The 20,604-nt window shown below is 32.8% G+C and overlaps 1 protein-coding gene across 6 annotated transcripts in view; it reads right to left on the bottom strand.

The window, feature by feature from the left end:
* LOC117105676 (segment polarity protein dishevelled homolog DVL-3-like) overlaps nucleotides 1–17,697 on the bottom strand; it is a 69,066-nt gene extending 51,369 nt beyond the window's left edge. For all 6 annotated transcript variants that reach the window (XM_033246895.1, XM_033246897.1, XM_033246894.1 and 3 more), the window contains exons 1-3: nucleotides 17,442–17,697; nucleotides 11,723–11,792; nucleotides 2,179–2,297 (exon numbers count right to left, since the gene is read on the bottom strand). In XM_033246895.1, coding sequence (XP_033102786.1) covers nucleotides 2,179–2,297; nucleotides 11,723–11,792; nucleotides 17,442–17,602 — 350 coding nt within the window. In that variant the 5' untranslated portion in view covers nucleotides 17,603–17,697. The remainder of the gene's footprint in view (nucleotides 1–2,178; nucleotides 2,298–11,722; nucleotides 11,793–17,441) is intronic.
* Between the last annotated feature and the right edge of the window lie 2,907 nt (nucleotides 17,698–20,604).

The following is a 20,604-nucleotide window of genomic DNA, read 5'->3' as shown; positions in this document are numbered from 1 at the left end:
TTTGGGGGGGGGGAGGGAGGAGAGAGGAGGATAGAAAATCAGGGTCAGACGGTGACGCTAAACAAGTATATTGTTTTTTGGCCTAATATTTCAGTTTTTACATTGTATATTTTAGGTAACTCATTAGATACTGTACGTATCCAGTAGCTTTCAATGTAAACTAAAATAAAGAATTCCCAGTCAATAGATAACACTTATTCTTTGCATACTGTATTCTTTGTATACTCCCACTTGTGCAGTAATTAACTTCGATTTTGGTCGTATAAGTAGGGTTATCTAAGTGTGTAAATCAGAGAAAAACTGATTGTTGCATCTTCAGGTATCATTGCAAGATACTGTACGAGCTTACTTGAAAAATTGACATGGGTTTTCCCGATAAATACCTTTTTAACCTCAATAATACTGTGAATATGTGACACGCATCATATAGATGTTTATAATGGGTTACTATGGACATTAGGCTTATTTCAGCATCATAGTGTGAACGAAATAATAATACTGTAAATGCCAAGAATAGACAAGTAGCCACAGATGACACATAATGAGGTAGTGAAGTGAGAGTAGATAATAACTGATCGAACCATGGGAGCACTTTAGACAGCCCACTGAATAGCTCATCAGTGCTTACATAGCACCCGCTCAGACCTTCGAAGAATAGCTTATTGCTGCCTAGGGTGTACTCCAGATTAGGCCAGGATAACACCTAAACAACATCGTTTGACAGGATTTGCTAAGCCTAGACCACACTAAGGAAATGTCTGGAATGAGAGGAAGAGGTCTATAACTTTGTGCCTGCTAGGTTGTTTGTTACCTGATAAACCTTGAATACTGCCATTTTAAAACACTTTATTCCTTCCATATGACAACATTACTGTACTACTTAAATTCCAGATCAAGAGAAAAATATTATTGTAACAATATATACAATTAAACAATAAATTTCCTCCCACCATCACTTATATAAGGCCATGATCCAGAACAAGAAAGAATACACATTAAGTAGCAGACAATTCGATATGGACCATTCCATGCGTGTTAATCAAGGGCCAGGAATACGTCCCACAAACACACAAGTTTACATACAATTTACGTTGTCAATTTGTTGAACCTTAGGGTGTGTTTCTACGGATAAACACAAAATAAACGATTTTTTTAAACCGCTTTATTAATGAGTGCCATCCTGCGTTGCAACTGCATTTTTTATTTTTCGTGACAGAAATGACGTCACCATTTTGTTTATACAATATTTTTTCCAAACTCTGTACAGTATTATCATTCACATTCCCGTCATGATGACGAGGAGTAAGATAGCCTATGGTGTGCCGAGTGACCAAACAAGGACAACAGTAGGCCCAAAAGCGCGGAGAGGCATAATTACAAAACGATTTCGTCGCTCCACATGCTTGTTGACGTTTAAGCTTGTAGGCCTAGGACATGAAAAAGTGGACTAATCATTATTTTGAAAGTTTGCGCTGATGTGATCTAGTTTTGCACCTGGTTTGACCTGGCGGTCACATTTCACCTGACAATTGACTTTTTTGTGTTTCAGCTAAAAGGTGCACAGCCAAAATCTGTTATTTGCCGTTCAAACACGCTATCCATTGCACGTGTTTAATCAATTTTTTTTAATCGCTTTTTTCAAACTAATCCTGTTTCTACTGCGAGAAAAAAAGCGATTTTTCGAAAAAGCAATTATTAATCGATTTTTTTTTTTTCCAGTAGAAACAGGCCCTTACAAACAATATACAAGGAGTTAGTCTTAATGGAACGGTAAAATCAAGATAATGCATTTATATTAAAATTTTTTTTAAGTTCTGTTTATCATTTTTACCACGTTATTAAACGTGTAATTCAACACTGTGCTGTGTAGTGGCGATAAAATTGAATTATAATTTAATTGAATTACCAGCCCATACCCATAACTGATGACTTACTTTGCTTTCTTTGGTTTACCTGTTTATTCACTAATATGTAATATTCATTTTTTTTTTCTCTTAGCATTGATCTTGATTGATACAAGTAGTATGTAAATGCTAATGTATTAATGATGTGCTCATAAAAAACTTGCGTAAAAGCTACTCAATCAACTAGGAGAACAACAAAAATAGTCACTGATTGTATTGCAAGCACTGCTGATCCTAATGTAGGCCTACTCTCTGGTAAAGAAGAAAGTCTTACTGAAATGAGGGAGGTCTTGAGTCTCCTATACCCCCTGTCCTCTCCATCGGGGGCTGCATGTCTCCATTGTGGCTCTCTGCACATTGTGATGAGGTATCTGATCCGTCTCCTGGAACAAGCTGAAAATATGGGAAAACAGAATACACAAATCAATGGTGATGTTGGTAGTCTATAAGTGAATACTTACCTGGATAAACCGACAAATTGCCTATTCTTTCTCGCACATGAAAACACCCCATGAAAAATAATAGAACAGTCGACTCCTGGCGCCAAGCTCAAGCGGCCCCCGCCACTATGCAACTTCCTCATTCTTTTTTTCGAGTCACGAGAAAGTGAAAACCTCGGAAAGATTTGCGATTGTATTTACGATCTTTTTTTACTTGCTTATAATAATCACATAATTGCACCAATTCCAAAAACGATCAAAGGCACAGTTACTGTACCCATCAAAAATTTATTGAATCAGGTTTTTAAATTATCTTTGAAAGGTTGTTGTGAACGTGATTTTTTAATACAAATGGACGCTCATACCATAGGAAGGAGACAGAAATTAAAAAGTGCAGTTTCCATAGGTCTTTGTATCAGATGTGGGAGTTGAAAGCAAAGACTTCTTAGCAGAGTGGAGACGATGTGGTGGTTTATAACGAGGAACAAATTTAACAAAGTAAGATGGGCTGAAAAAACACTAAGGCCAATGAAGGGACTTAATAATTTGAGGAGGAATAACAACAAATTTTTTAATTGAACTTAAAAACAATTGTCCTCAACTCAAAGAAAAGGTTCTTTTGGAAGATTTGGAAATATTAAATCATAAAATCAAATGAAATTAAATCGGATTAAAAAAAACCTTCTGCATTATATCGCTTTCATTTCAGTTGTTCCAAGCAAATTAAATGTTATATTCACCAGAGACGACGTGATTCCAACTTTAATTAAGCAGAATGGTAGCAATATCGTATTATCAAAAAAACTAAGCAGACATGTCTAGTTCACATCAACTGAGAAACTAATATAATTTCAACACAATCCATGACAAAGAAAAAATCAAGATATTGCATCTGAAGATTAGAAACATTTCTATTAAAGTTATCAATACAAAATGACCAGACAGAATATAACAGATTTAATAATACAATAATTTAGAAAATGTTGTAGTTATAGACTTGCAGATTCATTAAAAATAAACATCATTGTAGAGTTAGCTTCATATGGAAGTTACCAATTTTTAAATCATTAAAATATTTTGATTCAATTTCATGGATGGGAAAACATTATTAAACTGTAGTGACAACACCACTGTATAACTGAGGAACACACTTGTGCAAGTCAAAATCACACAAAGGTTGCATAGTAGGTGTGCCTAGTATCTTATAAAAAATTTGGGCTGGGCCCCGGGGACCTCCAATGCAGTACTATATTTGGCGGTGAACAGTAGGACAATATCGTACGCAACTGGTTAGTCAAATAAGAGTGCATTTGTTTTGTAAAATCTTGCTAAAAACTTGCACACACCCCAATAAGCCTTATTAAATAAGGCTTATTGGGGAATATTTCGTTGAATTGTCTCGATTTTATCAAGGGAATAAGACAGGTAGGCAGGCAATATCTTTTGAGAGATTAATCCATTATTCCGTAATAGAAACTAGATGGGTAAACTACTTGGCAATAGTTTGTGTTTATACACCAAGAGAATGGTTGTACTGTAAGAATCAATATCTGTGAACAACCATGCTTTACTTAATCCTACTTTTACCAATAAATTTAATGTAGTTTGGATTCACTACAAGTATTGAACCAAGGTTGAGATAGAACCCTTCATAGTGGGTTTTGTTTACATCTGTAGGGCAAAGCATTTTATCTATGTTTGTTTCCCACCACCAAGATGGGTGTCTACAGTAGGTAGTTGAATTGAAAAATATATACAGTATTTATTATTAAAATTAGTAAACAATTAAAATTGTGCAGTTTATTTAAATATCATGGCATTGGCAATGGCAAAAATTTAATAATAAAATCACAAAACAATATCCTTTTATCATTTTTCGAGGGGCGTTCTCTTTTGGGAGAGAATACAGTAGGCAATTAGTCCTGTCGTTTTATCCAATATGTATTCACGAAGTAGACTTTAGCAGTTAAATTAAACAGCAAAACAGCTGGCTGGCAGTGACAAAATTCAATTATAATCACAAAAAATTATATCATTCTTTACTGTATAATAAACTTAATATTTTTCATGAATTCAGTCGGAAAATGCGAGATTAGAGGATCTACGAGGAAAAATTAAAATTGGACTGATCCATTCTTCCATTGGATTGTTGGGATTAGATCAATAGTAAATTAATGTGTTGCTGTAGTCATATCTGCCAGAATAATCTACAACTCTTCCTCTACACAGGAAATCGTTCATAGACGAATATAACAATTTAATGATATGTACAGTAACAAAATTGACAGATGCTCCACCTGCGAACGATACAGCACTGAAAGAGTCACATTGCAATCATTATAAATGTTTAACATTTTTTCTCATTCACATCCACCAGCGCACCAGTAAAATAAATCCTGGTGAATAATTGCACGCCATGAATTTGACTGCAATTTTTAAGGTTGAAATTTGGGGTTGGTTTATAAGTGTACTAAGATAATCAATACAGTAGGCTACTAGGCCTGGTAAGTCATTTTATGTTGGTAGATTCCAAATTCAACACACCATGCAGATTTCTGAATATATTATAAATAAGAATAATGGTGTACAACGAATATGAAAATTCTGGCTGAATAAAATACACATAATTTTTTAAAATAAAATTTTAATGGTCTAGAATAGTCTGCTTATTAAATATTTATATTAAAATCAACAGTCAGGGGCAATGGGTAAAAGATAAAATTCTTGTTTACATTGTGCGGTCACAAATTAGGCCTATGAATAATTTCAATAGCTGATTGTTGAATGTACAGGTACTGTAGTAATAATATAGTCTATAAACAGTTTTACTGTAAGTCATTCATTCAAATATATATTATTCATTATGTTTGAATAATTTTTAAATATTAAATTAAATCTAAACATTTTTGGAACAATTATTTATTTTGGAAAAAATAGTTGACTTGCACAAACCTATTATACTGTATACACACATTAGTGTATAACATACAGTACTGTACCATACTATATTTTGGGTCTCAATATGTAGTTATCCATATGTAGTGGATTAGCAATTTACAATAACTTGATATTTTCACGTTTTTTAGGTTTTGTCTGTAAGATCTCTGACAGACAGAGAAACACCAAGCCCTTAGCCAGGGGGTTCGAAAGAAACTCCCCCCCTCCCCTTTTCCAGAAAATACCTTTTAAATCATTACCAGAAAGTACCACTTGCATGAAAGTTTTTGACATTAATTCCAGATATTTGGCATTTTTATTGCCATTTCTGGACATCTGAGGTGTTATATTTTTTTAATTTAACCCAACCATGGTGGGGCAGAGGTTGATGTGGACGCAAAGTGCCCTTATTTGAAAATTAGAACCCCCCTCCCTTTAAATATCCTGCCTACGGGCTAGAACACATAATATATTGGATTAGATGTATGTAACAAACATACTGTCTGATCAGACATAGTGTATTACGTCTAAGGAACAAATTAGAGAGTTTGTGCCAAGATGGTCTCATTATAAAGCCATTGATACAACAATTGGTGACAAAGCTTACTGAATGGAGTTGTTTTAGTTGTTTAATCCCAGAAGAATTGTATTATTGATGTAAACACAATACCCGAAAATTGGAAGGTATGTATTCTAACCATGAAGCTACTGTACTCCTCTACTAAATTTATAAGCTTTTAAAGCAGCTGACAATATGAATGGCTTCAAACTCAGTCTTAAAATAAACAAAGGAACTAAAAAGGTTTGACATTGATTCAAGAAAGATGGTTTAGATGTTTCAGGATGTCTTTTGTTATATTTTTTACTCTTTTTTTTTTCTAAGATCATTTAATATGCTACTTATAAGCTGTTTGTCACAATTTGGTAAATCAAAAAGAAATTTACCAAGACACCATTGTTTGATTACCTCTCAGCATTAGCAAGAATAAATGAAGCATAAACTCTAAATTGGGTCCAAAACCTAATGGTCATTAAAAACACATGTTTTTATTGAACTATCGAGACGATCCCTGAATGTCCAACTGAAAAGAGTAGCCTACAAAATGTGTTCCTTTTCTTCAGATGGACAGGTCTATTCAGCTTTTGTGAATGGTGTAATGTGGGTAATTATTAAGCATTGTGCTGACTATTTAGCCTAAGACTGGCACAAGGCTACGTAAACGTCGGACAATCATGTAAGGTTTCCGGCGAACAATTAGTTGAATAGCTAGAGTATTAGAAGTCTGTGGTGTAAGGGGAATAATAGATGAAGTCAAAATAACCAAACGTTATATTCCCCACTAGCAGGGCAATAACATCTTTAACACTTAACAGGTATATTGGGAAAATAACCAGCAAGACGTATATTACTGTAGTGTTAACCTAGTGTTAACATAACACATGGTTTATGTGGACAGCCACAGCCAACCTTGAAAGGGATGATTTTCTTTGTTTCTTATATCTGAATATTTGTGAAATATTATTATTTGTTCATACCTGACTTACAACACTTAAATAAAAACTCCCTAAGATTAGCCCCACAATCTGACCATGGAGATCTGACACTGCATTACTTTAGAGCATGAATATTGCAAAGTGTAATCTTGGTACTATATATTATAGGAATTTATTACAGTATTATAAAGTAGGTTCTTATTCTATATAGCATAGTACAAGGAACTCTGGAATATGTAAGAATAACAATTTTAAAGAGGAGAGAGAGATGAGTTTTGTTTCAAAAATGTGTTAGAAATTTAATAAAATTTTAATATATTCTAGAGTATGGGATTATTTGCTTAAAAAACATTTGAAACAGGATTTCAATAAACACCTGCAGCTCTCGGGGGCGAAGCCACAGACCCCCTAGTTCAGAGGGGCTAAAATTGCTGTCCTATAATCAGCTCTCTTCTAACAGAGCACTGACAATGGTCTAGTAGAAGACACCAAAAACTAGCAAATTAAACAATTTTTAACTCGCATGACAAATACTTCTATTATAAAATATCAATTCCTGATCCAAAATCTTCTGATCCAAAATCTTCCGATCCTAGGCTCGACTACAAACTTGAAATTTAAATAGCCGAAATAATGAAGTAAAGGACCACTAGAATTTACATAAAATTTAAATTAAATTACAGTAATATAACAGGCTAAGATATTCTTTGATATTCTACTGTGGGGGGAGGGGAACTTTCTTTCCCCTGACCCCTATGTCTCGTCATTATGCCACTGGTTACAAATCTTATTAGAGGCTGTTGAGGACCAAACATGATTATGGTATATAAGAAAAAAAATAGTAACTGTACTGGATGCATGTGTATGATATGATACACGATTTTTTTTTATACAGTAGATGAATTAGATTTTTTTTTTCAAGGCCAGGTGCAAAGAAACACAATGACTTTAATACCTTAAACACGATACTAAGCCATCGAAAAGTGTATCCAGCGTTCATTAGTAAAATGAATAAGAAATTTAAGCAGCCAGTGACTAAGAAAATGTCACCTTTGAGTCCAACATCTCTACCTTCATCCTCATCATCTCAATAACTCTTATCAACTCTCCGACTCTCCACAACAACTGTTTGTTCCCAAGGCAACCATTCCATCTCTAGTAATCACGGGAAAGTAGGTTAGGTATACAACAGAGATATACAACAAATATATATATATTTTTTTAAATATTACTATACCTTCATTAATTTTGATTTTAGAAAAGAAAGCCTACTGCACGAGAAAATTCTTGCATAACGGTATCAGAACAGCTCACACTCACAGAATCCAAAAACTGTGCATTAATTTTCATTGGAAATTTTGATCATTACTTACTTGTTTGCTAATATTTTGGCTCAAGGGGTAAACTCAGCATTGTGCAAACACTTTAGGAAAATGCTCTGCTAAAAGCCAACAAGATTTCTCATAAGAAGTTGCTGTCATAGTATTTTTTTAATTAACATTTTAACCATTTATCCTACCACAATATTGCATCACTTTGCAAATAGAAATATTATTAATCCATTAGTAAATTACTAACTGTTCACTAATAGCAGGTGTTGCCGCTTATGAAATGCATTATTATCAATTAAACCAGTATATATTATGCAATAAACTAAAAAAAAAATCCTCAAATGAGGATTGCCATCCAAAAACTAACGTACAGTACTGTCGTCAAATGTTTAACTTGAGTACAGTATTTAGCATACGAATATGGCAGTATTGCATACTTAAAACAAAAACAGCTGTAAAACCTTTACTCATAAATTTGGCAATTAGTAATTTGATTTCAGTAAATTAATTTTAAAACTTATAATGCGGAGAATTTGAAATATTATTAGAAAGTAAATTTTCCTTTTTTGGTCACTGATGTTGTTTCTGACAAGGCAAGCCTCAATTGATAAATATAAGGAAATAGTGGTACACCAACTTTAAGCCTAAATGGTTTCGAGGTCATGGGTTCAAATCCCAATGCGATTCATACTTTAATTCTCAAAATCAAAAAATAATAAATACATTAACCATTGTTTTCACTATTGTAACAGAACTAACACACTATTAATTTACTACTTCAAAATTTTCTAGCGAAATAGATTATGATTCAAGAATATTCTGCGGCATATGGGATATGGAACCTAGACAATTGTCTATGTAATAACAATAAATTATCTTCACGTATAATCTATCTGCAATAACAGTAACTATTAAAATCCATTTTCAAACTACTATCATTTTACAACCACATTAATATTCCAAACAACACCTTAAAATCCAATTATAGTGTTTAAATTTACATGGAACAGCGCCACTGTATAGACAGTTAATATTATTACCCAAGAGCTGATGACAGAAGCGAGAAAATGTATATCATTGTTGTTATATATACGGCGTCTCATCGGGTGTTATTTTAATTCTTTCTAATGGTGAATGCATTCTGGTGTTTCTTCGTTGCGTCAACATGCTTGATTGAGTCAGCAGGCTAAATATAGCACACGTCGTTGCGTGTTGTTGTTATACTGACGTTTAATCAGAAGCTGGGTTCATTCTTATATGGAACGATGACTCATGTATGGAAGAAATCCTCCATCATTTTTCCATTCATTTCCACTACTGTAGGAATTTCCACCCAATGTGATGTTTGAAGGATAGATATGACAGTAAGACAAAAGCAGTTGAATGTGGCACACCTTACTGTAGTTATTGTACTGTCCACAAATGTGCTATAAATAATGTAGTACACAGATGTTACCAGTAAATAAATAATATACTGTAAATGTAATAAGGAGGATACCATACTACTGTACATATACATAAATTATAAGTTATGAAATAATAATTTGTAAAATAATCACTTTTCTTTTTTTGTGTATCTTTTAGGCCAAATAAAAAACAAAAGTAGTTTCTCGTCTTAATATATTGAAAAAAGGAGAATGAGGGCACTCTTCTACGTTTTTTTGTTTTTTTTACTCCGAGATGGCAAATCCAAAATGGTTGATGGGAAACAGTTACTTTCTTACTTTTACCAAGTAGACACACTGAAAACAACAGTATCCCCAACCACGACCAATCGAGAGAGGAATTTTACTGATGTGAGTTAGCCAGATTTTTGTATTTCATAAAATAAAGGAAATTAAAAAAAAGAAAAAAAATTGGTGAGGCAGAGAAAATGAATGCGCAAGGGGACGAGAAACTATTAATTTTTTTATTTGGCCATTTTTTTTAGTTGTACAAGTACAACTGATTTTTCTAAAACACAGCAGGGTATTGATGACGGCAAAACTATTTAATAAAATATGATATAGATTTTAAAATATTTGAAAACTGGAAAAAAGGGGACCAAAATTCTGGATACTGTCATTTTCCAGTAACATTTTGGTTACAGTCCACCTTAATTTGATATTTAAAAAAATTATAATTTGCCAATTATATTATTTTTCTGTCTCAAGTGCATTTAATTTCAACTAAATTGTCAATTGTCTGTTGGCCCTTTTTCTATTTGTACTGTATTTACATACTGTATTCCTATGTGTATTTTCTTTTGCTTCTTTTACATTGTTGTTAGTGTAAGTACCCCAAGGCAGTTTCAAAGTGGAGTGCCATGTAAAGAGGTGTTTTTGAAGTGGTTTAGTAAATAAATAAAACCCTTGTTACCAAGGCAAAACAAACATTAATATATTTTTAAAATTATGATCATTTGTTAAACATAAGAATGTCTTTAGAAATAATGGTATTTATAGTAGTATTAATATTACTTTTTTGCTCAAAAGAATTACTAGAATCACAGATTGATCAGAATATTTTCTGTTGCATGACAGTTTCTGGAAAGAGAAATGATTTTTACATTGACTGAGTCAGAGTGACCCATAGTCGGAGTGCGACCCACACGAATAACAATAAGAATAATACTGTACATCAGGTGGTTTTTTTCCGCTGTCACATACCAGTGTCTAGCTCTGCATAAATAGGCCTAATGGTCTTTTAACAGTGAACAGCAAAGATAACAAATACACATTACAATATCTAGAACTTGACCCAAACCTTATACAAGAGATCAAGACACTAAAGGTAACGATATTAATGTATTCTAACCAAAATCAATGGCAAATTATACAGTTAACAGCATTATTCATCATACTCACAACACTATAGACTACTGTATGCACTGTTGACCTTTCTCATGCCACTATTGACCCATACCCACCACACTACTATTGACTATTGAGCTTACTGTAGCTGTCAGGCTTGCTCTCTTTTGTCCACTGGCCAGACATACTGTAGCTAAGCTAATAGTATAACAGGATAGATGTAAGTTGATCATTTCAGTTTGTTTTATCTGGTGGACTTTAGAGAGGCCTAAAGGACTGCGACAATGTGCACAAAGAAAAAGAAAATGCACTCATTCCAACACCGATATCAGGAACCTTCAGGAACTTATTACTCCATAATCATTTACGTGCTGGTCTTCGTTCTGAACTTCATCCTTTCATACTATATTCAACAAAAGCAAACTTAATATACTGTCCCTAAAGTGTTTTATATATTTTCACCTTTTCTGGAACAAACTTTCCAAGATCATCTGTTATGCTCCAACTCTTTCTCAATTCAAATCTCTTATTAAAATTCACCTTTTTAAGCGCTGTGAGACTCCCTGTAAAGAGCGCTATAGTATATAAATGCTAAAATATTATTATTATTATAATTATTATTATTATTACAGTATTATTATTATTAATCAGTTTTAAAATGAAGACAAGAATTAATAAAGAGGTGATAATACTGTAGTGACAGAAATAATGCAGAGGACATTGATACCCATACTACGGAGATTTTTTAAAGGCTCCGTCTCATAAAATTTTATATTTTAGCTATATTTAACCAAAAAAATTTTTTAAAAAAGACAGAACCTTACCCATGATATAACTCTTCCATTGAAACAGGGTAATTTTGCATCATCATCGACAATTTCTTCTTTTACAACTCTGCAATTAAAGTAATCAATCAATTATTCAATGGCAGTCAATCATCTGTGCAATAACAATCAATCAAGATCAAGCCAATCAATCAGTCAATTATAATCAGTGATATTAATGAATCCAATTAACAAAACGACATATCAATCAATATTAATTTTATCACAATCACATAAATCTCTAGGATGCAAAAAATATCTACAGTATTTAAATACAGTAGCATACTGTTTCTATTCCTCATGTACAGTATCTAACTATAATTCCCATACATGTTCACGTCATTAAATATATTATTCCAGATTAATTTTATTTCAAAATTCAAAAATAATATCAAAATATAAAATATGTATAAATTGAGATTTCAAAAAAAAAATAAAAGGAAACATTAAAAGTAACAGTACTGTACTCTAAAACCCTGTCCACATCAATTCTATTAATTCTTTTGACAAAAATCATGTGACATGCTTAAATATGGTCATCATGACATCACATCATGACCATATATAGGCACATCATGACTATATATGGTCATACAACAGTTTTGTTTGTCAAATAAAATTTGATAATCTGGACGGAGCTCTAATCTAAAGCAAGATTTTCTGCTCATCAATTATTTCAAATAGTCAAAAGATGACACTCTATGAAGATCTGGTTTAATTATTATTTCATTTTGCTGCTTAACTGTAAAACCTCAAATTGAAGCTTAATCTCGAGAAGCCCATCTCGAACTAAAGCCCCCTCTTTAGTTTGCAAAATTAGTCTCATTTGCTTCTTTTCAAGATAGTATACAGTAGGCTTCTTTTCGAGATAGGGACAGTCCATACACTGTACATGGATTTCAAAAAGCAAAATAAATAAAAAATATGCTTGGTTTATACAGTAGTTTGCGTGATTGAATGCCAGTTAGTGCACTCCATGATACAGATTGATGTTTTATAGTACAAATTCCCAAAATTTACAGCATTCGTTTTGAAAAAAAGTCCAGGTCTTTACTTTGCAAAAGTACTGTAGCCTCGAAAGGAAGCCCATCCAAAGTTTGCATAAAAAAGAAGCCCAGGGCTTCAATTCAAGGATTTATGGTACCTCAATTACACATGGAAAGTTTACAAACATAAAACATGCAAATATTCAGATTTTTGCGGAAATAGGATAGTTTCTGGAAACTTTTGGTCTATCAAAAGAGTGCAGTAAACATGATGTTTTCAAGAAGGCTCCATTGCTCTTGAGATACTTACTGTATAGTATAACTTTTTCTATGTATAATATAATTTTATACATTTACCATACATACAGTAATGATTTAATTTAATAAAAACAATTAAAATAAATTAAATAATGAAAATCAATTATAAATACTGTAAGTTATAATAAATGTGATTATTTTTCTAGCCTCCTTTTTCACTTGGACAAAGATTTTTCTCGGCCGGACAAACATAATCAACAGTAATGGTCTGTGCGTTTATGTGAATTTGTTTGCCGGCATTGTACGCTGTTTGCGGACAAGTAAACACATTCAAGAAATCAAAGACCATACATCCATAGGAGACAGGCAGTGGTTCTTCTATATTCACTCAGGTTTACAAACTATACAATAGTCTTTCCTGGGCCCAACAATAGCAACCTGTACACCATAAGCGTGTGAAAGGAGAAAATAACAAAGCACAGGGCAAGTTATTTCAGGTGAGAATTGAAAGCTTATTATCAAACTAAAGCAATATTTATAATTTTAGTGTCTATTAAATAGTGATTGGCAGATGTGGAGGTGTTCCGATGAATGGTCATACAGGTTCAAATTGCAGAAGTGGCAGTTCTAATGTGAATGTCACTCTACAGCACTTCAGACTTAACATTCTTTTATATTTTTTTTTTGTATCGTATGAAAGATGATCTTGCCAAGAACAGCCCAATGGAGCCAAATCATAGATAATATGTCTGGCGATGGAAAAGACATTAAAATGATGGTGATGACAATGATGATCGACGAAGTTTATGATGATAAAGTTGAGGTAGACGATGATAATGATGAAAATGGTGGTGATGATGATGATAATGATGAGGTTGATGATGATGAAAGTGATGGATGATGAAGATGGTCGAGATATTAATACTAATAATAAAGCACACATACATGTATCTACCACAGTAGTGCTCAAGGTGCAGAAATTATGATTACTGTATGATGATGATAATTATTAATCATATAGAGTATAAAAATATGATCTGAATTTTTCAAATTAACAAATTGGCTAAAGACACAATAGGCCTATTAATGTCAGTATACCCTATGTATTCTCTTTTGTTTTCATTCTTTTAAATCAAAATATAATAATTATTGATATATTTTGCGAGTTCTCCTACAGTCCCTGTAAAAATTCTCAGAATCCAAAGAATTACAGATTCACACCCCAGCACGTATTAGCAAAAGGCATTCCAATAATTCCAAATTTTAGAAACTTTTCCTCTATTCTTTGGAAACTACAAATAAATATAAACTGAGATTTTTGACCCGGTCAAAAGGAGCAGCGGGAGAAATATCTGTTGGCAACGAGGAAGAGATTGAAATTGATTCTGGCAGTGGAGTTCAATTCATTTACTTTTCTCAGTTTGGTCTGAAATGCATCCAACTTGTCTTTGAAATGCTTGCATAGCAGGATGCGAGTGGGGTTATGATGCTGTGGTTATTAGAAATGCCTTAAGGATTTGTTCTACTTTCTGAGATTCACTGTATATATCCAGTAAGTACAGTACTGTATGGGGCCACAGAACTTAAAAGTACAGTAGAACCCCTATTACAGTAAGTGGACACCTTCAGGAGCAAAGAAAGCGTCTCAGACCTCTCTAATTAAAACCCCTCCAATTAAAAACAACCAGTTAAAGCCCACTACAGTATCTTTCGCTCCAAAGAACATGTTTTCCTTTATGATAATTATTTTTATACTGTACTTAGAGACCAAATCTACTAAAGACCATTGAAAATACTGGTCCCTAAAGTGATCCTTAATTTGAAGGAGATCTGTATTTGAAATACTGTACAAAAGGTTTGCAAAACTAGGTGGAAAAAAGTTTTGCCTTACCGGTAGCTAAAAAACGTTATATTTCTGAAGATGAATTTTAGCATTTTGTGACTTGTGGTATTTAAAGAGAAAATCGCTTCTATTCTACTTGTTTCTAGGTAGGAAAATATGATAACCGTCACTCAGGATTACTAATTTAATTATGTATGGTATTTACTGATAAGCTTCAAGTTTTTCAGTGTGGAAAAAGAAGGAAGCAAGTACAGAAGCCCTAAAAAGCAGTTGTAATTTTATAGATTCCACTTGCTTCAATTACATTTGTTTTGTTAATTCTCTCATAGGTAATCACACCTTTTAAGCAGAATAAAAGATTTTTCTCATGAAGAGGCCACAGAAGCCTTGTAGGCTAGCAATTTGATTGCAAGTTCACTAATTACTAACATGTTCGAGTAAATAACAGGATATAAATTCCCTTGGTATGCAACAATATACATAAAGCGAACCCAGCCGTTCTCACCCCTCAAGCCTTACAAAATATCCTGTCCGAGATAGGTTTATATCCGCATCAGTAGGTAATTATTTATCTACTGTTCTGCACAATGTGTAGATTAAGATACAGTAGCGCACACTGCAGATTTAAAGCATTATTAACAATATCATCATTCACTGCCATTCTTTTCTAATTCAGCCTTTACAGCATGAATATTCCTTGTCATCAGCTGAGATTAGTCATCAGGCATTAATTCTGCAGTAGAGGGGCACATTTATTGATTGAAGCCTAAATTAATTAACACTATCTGCTACAGTAGGCCCTTCAATATAATTTTCAGAATCCAAGATTTTTATTCTAAATACACTGTATTTATAATTTCTTTCAATTAAATTACGGGCATTACTTTTACTGCATTTGTACTCTCTCTAAACAATATATTTCTCCAGTTAAAGTATGCCCTGCAAGTTGTAGTACTAATGACATCACACAGTTTTGGGATACAGTATTTTCAAGTCTTTCAGAACATTTTTTTAGAAGATAATAAAATAAACCATAAAACCATCATGTACATTAAATTTCCAAGAGGTTTTAGACGATGTCCTTTTATAAATATGTTGTCCCCTTTCAAAAATGAATTAGAAATTTTGGTTGGCACATAGGGCCACATTTCTGCCCCAAAGGACAACAAACCAATACGAAACAAATACAAATGTTCTTTTTTTTTTAAACGTGTTTAACGATGTTTATCTACTGTAGAAGCTGAGTAATCAGATCGAGATAAATATGTTTGTTTAAAATACAGTATCTATTATATAGATGCATAATTTATATTTTGCTTAACTTCGGATTTTTATTTCTAATGTAAAGGGCATTGAGGATTTCAGCAAAATGCACTCAACCAAAATCAAACTATTTATTATTACAATTAATAATAATAATAATAATAATAATAATAATAATAATAATAATTATTATTATTATTATGATACTTAAGACCTGTCTACTAATGATATGATCTATATTTATTTGAGTTAACTGTTTTTATTTTATTATTAGAGACCAAAGCACTTTCTTTGCAATCTAAAATTTTAAATTATTCAAATCATTTCTTAAGGGTAGCATTTACATTGAATAAACAGACTCTTAAGCAGTAACTAAAATAAAATTTAAAAGTATTAGAATATAATCATCTAAAAAGTTACATTCATATTAAATAAAAACACAACGTAATAACGTAATAATAATCGGCAGAGATGAAATGTTGAATCAAAATAAAACATTATTCAAAATGAACCCTGACACTTGTTTTTTAAATTAAAATTTTCTACCAAATTAGCCACATAATATGTAATGAACATATTAATCTGCTTTGGGTATACTTAACTTTCGATATTGTTTAAAGCTTATGATTTTACATGCATTTGGCAGGACCTGTCAGCTGCTGTGGTATCACTTACAATAAAACATGGCTTCTTTATAATTCGGTGACCTATTTCTTTACAGAGTCAGAATTTTTGTTAATACGAATTTGATGTACTTACTAACACAACAAGAACAATTTAACAAAGAGTAAATGAGCCAAGGTGCTGAATTTGTTGGTATTTGCCACTACGCTAGGAAAGAAAGACCGTTTAGAGGCAATAATCGTGTAAGAATGTAAGAAAAGAGAGTGTGTATGGAGATAATGTTGGCAAAGAAGGGATCACCTCAAATATGCAGTTCGAATGTTGTTGAAAATTAAACAGGTAAAATCATTAAAACGCAATATTTCTTGTAAAAATAAACAGTATATGTAGAGGATATGATAAACAAAGTGTTTAATGAACAATTCTGAAGTAGAACGCAAAAATATAATGAAAATTGTCTAATGTAAACAATGGGTGTTATTTTTGGCTTGTTTGCGATGACGGCTAGCTAGCGACAACACGAAATGATCGCCTGTGAAGTCGCCTCTGTAACGCCTTGTTTGCCGCACGATCGGTGAAAATCGCTAGCAGAATATTAGGTTTTTCGGCTCACTGTTTAAACAATACAACCAGTGCCAGAGATCAAAGCAATCTATAATGTCTTAAACATCATTAAGAGTAAATGCATAGTATATACGAACACAAACTGAAAAAATATTGACAGTATTTACTGTCAATAACTTACCCAAAATCATCGTCCATTGACTTGAAGAAAAATTTATAATTGGGTCTATTGAGTACATTTTTAAAGTCTCCTAGAGTAACTTCTGAAGAAGGAATTGCTAATTTCACTAAGTATGGTGTATCCTCATCATCTATGTGATATATAATCTTGGTCTCCTCCATTTCGGAGGAACTAAAACTAATAAAATTCCTCAAAAAAGGGTGCCCACTGCTTCTCGAACTCGCGGTTGTCTCTTCAGTCACTATTTAATACTCACTTGACCTTTGACACGAGGTTCTTGAGCATTTCGACATACCCCCTCAATTTTCACTGGATCGATCAGGGTCGGTGTGTGGTAAGGTACAAAGGCCATACTGTAATGCTACGACCGCATGAGTGTACAATATGGAAAAGCCAAAAATCAAATTATAATAATGGATTTGCTCATTTAAAATTAGTTATATCAATTTCCAATAGAAAAAGTCATAAATGCGCAACCACCACGAGGAACCTGGATAAAATCTGAACAGGATAAGAATATTGAAAAAAAGTGGCCTTCATGATGCCCATAATACGTTTTTAATACGTACCGGTACCTTGTTTAGCGAAATTATTTCTTTAAATATAGTCAGAGGGCAGAAAAAAATAAAATAAAATTGTGTTTTCTTATTTAGCAAAATGATTTTGTTAAATAAACTTGTATTGATGAATGTAAACTGTGTAGTAATGAGATTGATAAATGCTTTAAACTTATTTAATTACGGAAGAAATATACAGTATCTTATTTTTGGCGGTTTCATGGTAAGGTAAAGGAGGGTGCAATAAAAATAAATAAAACAAATTATTTTTTTTTAGAAATTTCCATTTTTTGTGTGCTAACTGGCCCAGAAAATAAAATTGTATGTTGATTTGAAATCAGGGTTTGCAATGTAGGCTACAGGGGTAGGCTATAAAAAAAATCAAGCATGACGTCGTCTGGCGCAAATTTGGAGAGATTGATCATGTTGATATAAAGGTTTCATCTTTTGAGCTGTTAACTGATACAGTAGAGTTTTTTTTTTTTTTTTCAGAAAAGGAAGGTTTATCTTGATAGGCCTATTGATGATCCCAACTATTTGGTTTAAGTGTACAGCATTAGCAGCATCTGTAACAAACTGGAAAATACCTGTTCACTCATTTTTGCAATTGATGAATAACAATTTCCTAGTTTATCTAAAAAAAAAAAAAATCATTCATTCATTTATTTCGTTCGTTCTTTCAATTATTCTTCATTCGTTCGTTCGTTTGTCCATTGTCCGGCCATACATCCGTCTGTTAGTGATTGTCCATTCAGTCGTTCTCGTTCTTTAATCCGATCGTCTGTCCATCCATCCATCCGTCAATTTATTACTTTCTGCATTTTCATTTCATCCATTCGTTCGTTCGTTCATCAGTCTGTTCGTGATCGTCAAATTAATTTGTTCGTTCGATCCATCCTCTATCCAATCATTTTCTTTTATTTATCCATATAATAAATTTATTCAATTGTCGATTTGTTGTGCATTCGTGTTCAAGAATTCGTTAAATCGCTCTTCCTTTTTAATTAATTATGTAGAGCATATTTTATTTAATGTTTTTTAAACAGTCTGAAGTAATTGTTTCATTTATACATAGCCTAATCAATTTAATTGATAAAAATATTAAATAATTTCTACATAGCACATTCGTAGCAGTCTCCATGAGGTTCATTTGGGATACATTATTGATAACGTACGTTGCAGCATCAGCGCATTAGAATACTTATATAGGCCTACATTGCAGTAGGCCTATTCACATTTACTGAACTTTTTTTACTAAGGTTATTTCCCCACACCTTATAAAACGTCAGTCCCACTCCTTTTATAACGTCAAGTGTGTGTACCTAATTTCCACACGTTCGATCCGGTCGTAGAAAAGAACTGGTAAAATACATGTCACCAGACCAATCAACATAGCACGAACTTATGCCATTTAATCTTCATCGTGACGTACTGCGACAGGACAATATTACTATCGTTGACGTCAGGGCGCATATTTGTAAACTTTCCCTCCTGGTACCATGACGTTAACAAAAACATAACATACTTTTAAGTATGTTATCTGTTATTTTATTGTCATCAGATAATAGGCCCATTGGTTTAGCCATTGTACTGTTGGCCTATCAGTGACCCACTTCAACAAACAACAAGCTCTTGTTTCAAAAAATGAAAAATGACATTCTTAGATCTTTTAATCTAGAGGAAAAAAATAATAATTAATGCAAAAATTGTTAAACGGATAACAATATGAAAATGTATATTTTCAGATCCAACATGCACTAAAGATGATCGATACACGAATTATAGCAGATTTGAAGACTCGTTTTTGACAAGCGCCTGATTTTGCCAGAGTCGGTTGATTAATTCTTTTTATTGTAAAGCTTTTAATACCTAATTTCTGCGCAAATGTAGGGCCTGTATTTTAAATAAATAACAGATAGGCCTAATTAGTGCTCCCACCAAAAAAATATCGTTTTATGGACTGGTTTAGAATTTGAAACAATGACAATGTTGGCATACCGTAAAACCTCGAATAGAAGCCGTGGGCTTCCTTGTTTTTTAGGACCCTTGAATGTGATTCTTTTATTTAGAGATGGGATTCTTTTCGAGCCCATTACGCTTCTATTGGAGGTTTTATGTTAGGCCTATGGACGAACTTGGAACAATCGACTCTTACGTATACCCCGCACAAAGTTTTCCACTCAAAAGTTACAAAGCAACTGTTCATATAGAAAATAAAAGAAATAAGGGAAGTTTTCACACTAGCACAATTCGATAACGATTTATCGTGTATAATTATGATAAAAAATATTTCCACAAATCAAATAAAATGACGTCATAATCATGGGAAAACGATAAAATCGTAGTAGTAAAAACGATTCTATCTTTTTCCATGATTATTTCTTTTATTTTCTATATAGACAATTGCTTTTTAGCTTTTTATCGTTGATTGTTATAGTGTAAACATGCCGTAATGTATGCACATTGCGTACATCTACACACATTTATGATAAAACAAAAACAAATGAGTCGCTAACATCATGTTACGAATGGTCATACACAAGTTAAGCTGCATTCACGTCGGATCAGAATCGAAATTTGGACTGTGCGTTTATGCAGCACTGGAC

Source organism: Anneissia japonica, unplaced genomic scaffold (assembly GCF_011630105.1).
Source record: "Anneissia japonica isolate Jap-2015-1 unplaced genomic scaffold, ASM1163010v1 scaffold287754_len4335492_cov202, whole genome shotgun sequence".
Lineage (NCBI taxonomy): Eukaryota > Metazoa > Echinodermata > Crinoidea > Comatulida > Comatulidae > Anneissia > Anneissia japonica.
This window is presented reverse-complemented; position numbering and strand designations above follow the sequence as displayed.